The 9,882-nt window shown below is 43.8% G+C and overlaps 1 protein-coding gene across 5 annotated transcripts in view; it reads right to left on the bottom strand.

Annotated features, from left to right (window-relative positions):
- Nucleotides 1-2,355: 2,355 nt before the first annotated feature.
- Mf (myofilin) overlaps nucleotides 2,356-9,882 on the bottom strand; it is a 21,390-nt gene continuing 13,863 nt past the window's right edge. For 2 of the 5 annotated variants that reach the window (XM_011152653.2, XM_011152655.2), the window contains exons 5-8: nucleotides 7,873-8,016; nucleotides 7,101-7,355; nucleotides 5,121-5,212; nucleotides 2,356-2,642 (exon numbers count right to left, since the gene is read on the bottom strand). In XM_011152653.2, coding sequence (XP_011150955.1) covers nucleotides 5,130-5,212; nucleotides 7,101-7,355; nucleotides 7,873-8,016 — 482 coding nt within the window. In that variant the 3' untranslated portion in view covers nucleotides 2,356-2,642; nucleotides 5,121-5,129. Of the gene's footprint in view, nucleotides 2,643-4,427; nucleotides 4,540-5,120; nucleotides 5,213-7,100; nucleotides 7,356-7,872; nucleotides 8,017-9,882 lie in introns of all 5 variants that reach the window. The other 3 variants (XR_850316.2, XM_011152656.2, XM_025304891.1) reach the window with 3 other exon arrangements.

Genomic DNA, 9,882 nt, shown 5'->3' with positions numbered 1-9,882 from the left:
TTTATTCTCGTGCGACGAGTCCGGGGAAAAATAAACACACACGCATACATAGAGACAGAGAGAGAGAGAGAGAGAGAGAGAGAGAGAGAGAGAGAGAGAGAGAGAGAGAGAGAAAAGCAAAGAAATCAGTATTTTTAAGATAACGCTTCCACGCGTATGATGATTATATCTTTCGTTCGAAGGATATCGGAAGGAGGATATCAAAGGAGAAGAAAACTCGAGAATATAGCGCGTTGTAGATACAAAGAGGAAAAAGAAATATGTTTAAAGGAAGAATCTCAATCGCGAACTTTTCATGCTTGTGCATTAAAGCAAATGTCAGATATATATCGTATATCATCGCCCAACTTGACATTGTTTCATCGCGATAATCATTGCGTAAACATCGCAGTGAATGTTTCCCGCCAGACAGACCGTTCGTTCGTTTCGTTTTCAGTGACTTCAAATTTTGCATTTCTTACGACATCCAAGTGTTGGAGTAGAGGATAGAGGTTTGTTTACTTCGAATTGAATGACGACAAATCGCATTTAAATCACTCTGTGCATTTATTCAGAATACATACAACACGTGGTATTTATGTGTGACATATCGTTCTCTTTCACCTTTACGTGGTCTCTTTCTATTCGACGATTTTCTTCGTAGACTGTCAATAATCGCATTTTTTACTTTGCTGTATCGGCGTGATATCATTGCTTGCGATTGTTTGCGCGACGACCAGTCGGGTAACTGCGACACGCGTACAAGCGTACGCGTTCATATTGGTATACGAGAATCCGATCGATCGATATGATCGGGAGCATCGTAAAATCGTACACGCACGATATTTCTCCAAGGGCAAGAAAAGAAAAAAGACAGGAGGATGCAATATTCTCGACAACAGATAAGCGGCATCGATCGGTCGCGCAGTAACAACGTCCAAGGTTGTATTCATACTGAGGATATCTTTCTCGTAGTAACGTGCAATTGTAACTTTTAGAAATTTAATATTTACAGTAGTTGTGCTATCGCGGGAGTCTACGAATTGTATCTACGAATACATTCGATGAGAATCTGTCTGTTGCTGTCTGTCGAAATGAACTGGTGGGGGGGGGGGCACCAATCCGCAAGCGCAAACCCCCGGCGATGGATACGAGCGATTGCGCAATATCGCGCGGTATGCGAACCGCTGTGATCGAAAACACGATTCAAAACTCGAGAGACGTGTGTATCGCAAATCAAACTCATACTCACCTCTGAGATCAATTACGCGCGATGAACGAGACATTACTCGGTATCGGTATCACTCGGCTGATACTCATTATATGATATGATTGATAAGATCAATTGTTTATTGTTCATATATATATTTTCACCGACGACATATGAGGAAGGAAGACACGATATAAAATGTTACGTTCGGTGGAACATGCCGAGACGTGAAATGGCCGCATCCTTTCCGCAGCTCCTTCTTCCTCCGCGCGTTCCCTCGCTTCTCCAAAGGGAAAAGAAGAAAAAAAGGCAAAAAAAAAGAAAAAAGAGAAAAATGGGAAAGGTTAATTGTCGAAGGAGCGGTTGTGATCCTTCGATATGCGTTTTGTCCGAGAGATTCATATATATATATATATATATATATATATATATATATATATATATATATTATATATATATATATAATATATATATTATATATACAGATATATTATATTTGTGTAAAAGGTTGGCCAGTCGCGATTCGACGATGCTTCATTAAAATAAGTAATGCAAGAAGCGTGACGCGCGTACTTTTGCGACGAGGAGTTTGTTCGACCATCGTGGTTTGTTACATCGTTTGAATCGCGATGGAATGCGTCATGCAATGGCATCCTAAAGATGTAAAACTTTCAGATAATAAACATGCATATTGTTGTATTAATATCTTATATTATCGCTACTGTACTCTTTCGTTTGTACGCTCCTCTAGTGGAAGGTGAGCGACGATGGTGCAACATGGCATTGATATTGCGTTACGCTAATCGTCAGAACAATTGTTTGGATGCGATATTATTGTTACCTTTGAGTTTAAGTAATATTATTAAGTCCTTGTTGAAAGATTACTGTGAAGAGTCTCTCTCTCTCTCTCTCTCTCTCTCTCTCTCTCTCTCTCTCTCTCTCTCTCTCTCCCCCTCCCTCTCTCGTCGATTCTTCAATCACCGACTCAGGCTCCGGTATTTAGCTTCGAAATAATTAGACGAGGTGTAATTTGTATTCAGAGTTGGAACTTGTGGTCGACAACGCGCAAGCTGTCGACCAGAATATTAAAATTAATATAACTAAGATTACGAGGCTGTCGAGAGTCGAGTACGAGACGAAGAGACGGACGAATCAGTGTCATGTAATAAAATTTTGGCAGTGTTTATTTTATTTCGTAGACGAATCACGATTGAATAGTACAATAAAATATGTGACGGGAGATGTTGATAAATAAAACTCCGTGTGGACGATGTGCACTGTAATAAGTGACGCCAAAACTCTTTCGGAACGTGATGCACGTGTCCTCTTTATTTCTTTTTTTTTTTTTCTTTTGTCAATTCTTTTTTCGGGCTTTATTTTCCTTTTTTCATCGTATTTTCATCGTAGTTTCACGCTTTCCGTGTGGCGCCGAATAGACATCAGTAGACGTGAGCTGCAAAAGAGAGAGAGAGGAGCATTGAGATCAAACATGAAAGAGCCAAATGGCACGATGTATATTGCGCACTCTTATGGAAAAATATCCGTCTGGTATCCGGACAGTAAAAGTGAAAGAAAAGAAAAAGAGGAAGACAAAAGGAAGACGCATCGTGCTTATCGGCGCGAGATAAACTCAACGTTTAATTCGTTATTTTTCCATAAGAGTCCAATTACGAGATTCCTAACGAAGGATGCATAGAAAGTGCGTCACGGTTATTACATCTTTTTTCTACATCGTACGTATTGTTCGCATCGGTACATCGGTTCGCGATTAGAGATTTTTGTCCGAATCGTATGTCGAACGTATATGCTATACATCCTCCCGCGGGAATCTCCGGATAATCCGGACAGGACGGCGGGAATGTAAATACAGTGTACAGTCAAACATTGAAAAACTCGTAGGTTCTTGCATGTCCTCGTTACACACGGCGTAATGTTTCGCGACCGTGCGACTGACAACAGCAGTTAATTAAGTTCACGCGCCTTTCGATCAGTACAAAACACAATGTGTTAAGTTACTTCGCTATATTAATATCGACGACTAGATACGAATCTAAATGTGAGAAGCTGTAGCTTGGTAAGTATTATACTCGCAAATTGATGATTGAAGGTCTTCATCGGTGCTTAGCTTGTGTGTACTATGCTACAACCGGCGGAAATATTACACCGTGCATGAACGAGGCCCAGTACGCTTCGCCTGGGTATTCGAGGCGTGTATATATTATCGTACAAGTGTCTCTCACTGGAAGAAAATCCAAAGTCGGATCGGTACACAGTATTATTAGAAGATGTTGAACATGAAGAAACGTACGAGTAAGAGAATGATTGAGGACGTTTTGCAAATATAGGCTCACGTATAGACCGCTAGTGAGAAATAACTTTATGATTAGAGAGAAAGAAAGGGATAGAAGTGACTACGCTACCGATTACATGAATTAGATGAATAGAATGATGATGATGATGTTTGTCAGAACCCTTTGGCTACGACGCTCTCGACTACGCGATTGTCGCTCCTCCCGTCCTCGGCAGGGACAGCGGCAAAGAGGATGTGAGGGTGTGAGGCTCTCGCTATTTAATGCTAAAACGTCGATTCCACAAGCGGCGTGAAATGCACTTGCGAGTGCTGATAAATAGTTCACGAGTGATTAAAGTGCTGCGATTAACACTAGAAGGTATTATCTCTCTCTCTCTCTCTCTCTCTCTCTCTCTGCCTCATCACTCTCGAAGGAATCTATTTTCTTTTTTTTTTTTAATATCCGTTTTCTCATTGTACGATGTAATTAAAGTTTGAATGTTGACAGTGTGTAGAAGCGGCCAAGCACACAAAGCGCCTTTCGTCGTCCCATCTTTGTTGTGTTAGAAGGCTGTTGATGACTTGTTTATCGCGGCAATGCCGGTATAGGTAAGATGTGGAGAAAGAAGAAGAAGGAGAAAAAGAGAGAGAATTTTTTTCCGTTTGTCTTACTTTTGGGCAAGATTGAATCTGCCCGAATTCAGCACCGTTTTAACGAACAAAAATTCGTATCCTTCTAGTGTTAACGAAACAAATGGCGAACGTGTCATGCAGCGATCAAATTTACGGAATGGAGCTTCTTGTTTTTAATCACTGTGCAAACAAAATAATCGCCACGACACTGGGCAGCAAACGATCGTGTATATGTGTGTGTGTGTGTGTGTGGGTGTGTGTGTGTGTGTGTGTGTGCGCGCGCGCGTGCGTGCGTGCATATGTTGTAACACATACCGCGTATTCGACATTCTGCCAACGGAGCTCCTCGGTGGAGTAGGCGGGGCACGGTAATTACATTAATAATTACCACAAGTTTCAAAGAACATTCTTGTAGCGATAACACAGTCTGGGAAAACATTCGGGAAAAAAGAAAAAAGAGTCGAGTTAATGCACGAGTACGTGTGCGAGACAAGTGTCGTCGGAGGATGCGTGAGAGGAGGTAAGAGACATGTGCTACAATTTCCCGTCGAGAATGTCACTTTGATATATTTCGCGTCGAAAGAGAAAGACACGCGTGGTAGCCCAAGGGTTGAGGCCCGGAATCTTTTCTCAATTCAAATGACACAGCCGTCGTAACACACACGGGTCTATCACGATGCGTGTGTGTGTGTATATATATATATATATATACATACATACATACATACATATACATATATATATATATATATATGTATACGCTCTCTCATCACTCAATGGTTACTCAGAGTCTACTTGCATGTTAATGGCTCAGTATAATACGCTCAGTATGTGACGTGACAAACGTGAGGACCGTTTCGTCGTAGTGAGAATCGTGAGATACCACCACTAATCCCCTGCCGACTGATTGATTATTTGTCTGACTTATTAAACACGTGTAATGGGCAGATGTGGGATTGCAGTTGCGAGGGATTGAAACACTTCGGCCACTCGAATCGTATCGCTCACTTTTTTCGCTTAATACGTGGTACGTTTATTGTACCACGGGCTGGTAAAGTGAAATCGTGGAACTGGCTTCGAATAATAGTAGTATAACGCTCCTGAAATGATAGACATTCGTTTGCTGTAGCATCGTCCTCATCATATTACATCTCGTTACTCGTCGAGTACTCGCGATTTCGACGCGAATCGACGTCGCAACGTTTCGCGCCCGAGCCGTCGCGTCGTCTCGAAAATGTGGAACGCGTTCAAAAGATACAAAACCGTATGAGAGAGAGACGAAGGAATTTTCGATTTCGCCAGTAGGATTTGGCAAACAGGTGTCGTGTCGATTTTACGGCTCGACCAAGTTGACGCGGCGATGTTGCGTCTGTGCCAAAATCAACAGCGAAAGCGTTCGGCTGCCAAATATCTTTGTATGGCCACGGCGGCGACTTACGTATTTTCGATCGAGCTGACAAAAACGCAAAAGATATACCGCGACGACTCGTGTCATTTGTACCGGCATAGTTCGAACTTTTGTCGATCGATCTATCTGTCCAGATCTTTCGAGACTGATCTTCTCGCGACCGATTTACCGAGTGACTGTTTCGCGTCGGTAAAAGAAAAAGAAAAAAAAAAAGAAAAGAAAAGAAAGAACAAAGGGAGAAGAGACGACGGTGACTCCTTTGACGTAAATGGATAAAGAGGTAAAAGATATATTTTCGCCAATTGAGACGTTTCTCTAGATAACTTTGTGGCGGAGGGACCGAGGGAGGTGGACCGAAAAATTACGAAAATTACCACCACCGCGCTATTCTACTGGGAGAAAAAAGATAGACGGCTGTATGACATTCAAAGGTATTTACGTATTCATCTCGCGTAAAATGAGTGAAAAATATGTTTCTCGCAAAACCCAGTCTGTATGCAAACTGTAATTTAATAATGTGCGTTAAGTGCGTGCTGAAAGAAAGAGAAAATACATTACGTTCCAGACTACTATATCTCGCCGATTGACTCTCTCTCAACGAGCGCGAAGCCAACTTTCCGCAGAGATTCTGCGAGAATTTCGCACATCTCTGAATTACGTAGCAAACGTAGCAGTTATTTTTATATATATATATGTATATATATATATATATATCTCTCTCTCTCTCTCGCGAAATCGAGCGCGTGCCATTTCCGCGATATTTATAGTAGTCTAGATTTTTGACATTTTTGCATTTGCGATTACGAGGACTTTTTCAAGACGGTTGAAAGAGTGACAGTAGTCGCAAGTACCATCGCGATATGCTGGCTACAGGTTTTCCGTCGTCGACAAATTCGACAAATTTCGTTCGCGTCTCGCGGACACAGTTCACACCTATTCCGAGTATTCGCTATTCAGAATTTCAGAAAGATTTGACGTTCGACGCGCGTCGCGTCAGATTGCACCTGTAGTCAGTCAGTCAGCACCTGTCAGCAGCGATCGATACCATCGATTTGAGGTTTAAGGAAAACAGACAGACGACAGTGAATCGACCGATCGATATCGAGTAAACGAGAGAAAGCGTATCGACGTCGCGCGACGCGACAGTGTCTCGGTATTCTCGGGTTCCGATTGGGGTCGGGTCGCTCGGCGCTTCAATTCAACCGGCGCTACCGTCACGACGTTTCTTTCCTGTTGAACGCGCGCGCGTTCTCGTCCAACAGTCCAACGTGGAGAGATGCGAAAAAGCACAAAAGCACGTTCTCTCCTGCGCGCGTCTCGAGACTCGACGAGTCGTCGTTGGCGCCGGGCCGAAGGGTCGGATCGATCGCGCACGACTTTGAGCTTGTCATCACAGCTCAGAATCAGAACGGGGTTACCTCCTCCTCCTCCTCCTCCTCCTCCTCCTCGTAGAATCGCCGCGTTTTATCGGCATCGATCGCTGCGACCGCGAGGCATCGCGAGGATAAAACCCCCAAACCCTTGCTCGAGAAGAATCACACATACACCACGCACACACACATACACACACACACACGTACCGAAGGGCCTGATGGGATGTCGGCTCCACAGATAGCTACGCTTAATCGGACTGAGGTAGCTGTCCCTCAGGTAAAACGGTGTGCGGTACTGAGCGTAGCTCGGTATGTAAGGCGCGTAGCTCGGGTACCACCACGGGTCCCTGGTGAACGCGCTGATGGGCGCCATCGGTGAAGGCTCCAGGAGATCGAAAAATGGCTTCTTGCGGAGCAAGATGGATGGACGCGGCAACAAGAAGTCGTCGTCCACGAGATTACCTGCGCGAAATGTGTGTTTATGATTCGAATCGATCACACGGACTGACGGACTCGCTCTCGCGTGTCGCGGTCGCGGTCGCGGCGACGGCGGCGGCGGCGGCGGCGGCGGGCTAGCCGAATGCCGAGGGAGAGGTGAGTATTGTTTATAAATATATACTAATTGCGTAAGTGGCCCCGCGCGCCGGCTATGCACGCCGGCCGAAACCTCTGGCCTTGGGCCTCAACGCGCGCTACAGCGAAATATTATTAGCATTGTTTAGCGGAGATGCTATCTTTATACAAAACACCAAAGGGGCTTTTTGCGTCACCGCAATTTCAAGGTTCATTTGTGTATCTAAACGCGTTACGCGACGAGGCAAAGTCTAAATGTTATATATGTTCGATAACGTGTTGGAAATTTTACACGCGACGAGTCGACCGTTGTAGATAAATGTGCTTGGATGGATTGATAGAAAGTCGAAAGAACATTCCCCCCCTCCCCCCTCCCCCCCTCTCTCTCTCTCTCTCTCTCTCTTACCGTGAATGTCGAACAATCGTTTCGTACTGAGCGGCGGGCTTAAGTGGCGAGCCAGAAGCGGCGATCTGCTCGGATAGAGCCTGTCGATGTCCGCCAAACGGTTCAGATGGTCGGTCCAGGCCTTCTCAGCGTCGAATGGTTTCGCTGTATCGCGCAATTTTGCCGTGTGCGGAAATGAAAGAAGAGATACGACGATTTAAAAATTTTGTCCCACCGTGGTACGCCATGGTCGACAAATTTCGACCACTCGTCGCAAACACTCCTCTCGCGCGAGACCGATCCTCTCGATCAGCGCGGATCGCTGAATCGCTGAACTCAGAGTGAAAATTTTTCATTCCTTCTTGTTTGACCGGCTCGTGGGTGCGGCGAGTTAACTTCCACGTTTAGCTAACGTGTATTAATTCACGTGTATTAATTCTGGACACGGTGTGTCCAGAAATATATTATAGCGTCAACACGTAATTGAGAGATATATTTACGACAACGTCGAAAATCCGGCAAACTGCGATCTTGGCTTATAGCATGCGAATGTTACGTGCAACATTTATATAAAATAACATATCTGTTATATCGCTAAGTCGCTAAATCGATCTGTTGAATCGCGGGGAGTGCTTTCGTCGTTGTCTACCTTGTCTGTACTCGATGAATGCTGTGCAAAACGCACGGAGGACAGAGAGAGGACATTGTTCGAGTCGCGATTTGTACGATTTTGAGAATGTACTTTTGAAAATGATGGATAATTTTTCCGTCATCGGAGAAACAAAAAAGTGCTGCTTTTGAAGCAGTAGCGTTACACGCTAAATCCTTTATGCGCTGCCAACACATGCCGCTTGTCACATTGAAAATGATGGATTCATCTGAGCGATATCTTTGAGATTTGCTTTTGCTGCTGATTTCAAATTAGAAATTAAATTGCGACACACATCGTTAACGATAACGATAACGACCACGGTAACGGCAACGTTCTCTTTTAATTTCAGAAGAAACGGTAAATTGGCGTAATGGCACAATGATTATACCAAATTAACGTGAATTTTCTGCGCGATCGTTCGATTCTTTCGACAAGTTATTGTCGAGAGATTGCCGACTTTACAACACACGTCTAATTAATTCTCAGATTTAATTCAATTTAATTATTAGATCCAATTAATTATTACTACCACAAAACACGTCCAATTAGTTATTATCAAAAACCAATTAAAATAGTCTTATAGTCAGAATGGCCAGAATGGCCGAATCGTTCCTTCACAATGTGGCCCAAAATATGCCGAATTGAACTTTGCATGCGCTCCATTTTCTCTTTTTTCTTTTCTTTTTTTTTTTTTTTTTTTTTTTATTAATATTTTAGCGTATAGGCATTCTTACTCGCACTCGTAATCATCGTTTACACATTTATATTTCGCGATAACAATCGTTTCACGTATACAGAACGTGCATACACACGCACACACACACGCACACACACACAAATCATGCACAAGATCGCAGCACGCGTCGAGCGTGCGACGTTAAGATGAAACTCCAACATGTCGTGGGCGTGGGGAGAGTTATTTGGCAAAGAATTTCTCCACAAGTTATTTTGTATTTCTACGCGATTAGATGATATGTGCGAGCGACATGTATTCCTGCGCAAGCGGTATTCCTTTGCGTCGCAACTCGATTTCGCGTGACACCGAAACTAGACCATAGACCGTCGTGAGTTGCACAAGTGAGTTTTCGCTCAATGTTATTATACAAGTTACAATTCGCTCCGTTTACGGGAAGCGCGTTACAGTCCATCATCCAAGCGCTGCTACAGGGTCCTGTCCCTCGTTTCTCATATCCTTGTAAGCCGTGCGTTTCTACTACAAAAAGTGTATCACACCCTTCTCTCCGTATAGGGCTTTACTAAGAAAAGCTAGCGAGCTCGCGCTGCCACGCGCGCGAGTCCGCGCGCGTGGAAAAAAAGTCAGCGTTATCATAAAAAAGAAAGACGAGTAAAGTAGAGCACCACGACGTCACGTGAGAAAA

The sequence above is a fragment of the Harpegnathos saltator genome, unplaced genomic scaffold (genome assembly GCF_003227715.2).
Source record: "Harpegnathos saltator strain DR-91 unplaced genomic scaffold, Hsal_v8.6 scaffold12, whole genome shotgun sequence".
NCBI classification, from domain to species: domain Eukaryota; kingdom Metazoa; phylum Arthropoda; class Insecta; order Hymenoptera; family Formicidae; genus Harpegnathos; species Harpegnathos saltator.
This window is presented reverse-complemented; position numbering and strand designations above follow the sequence as displayed.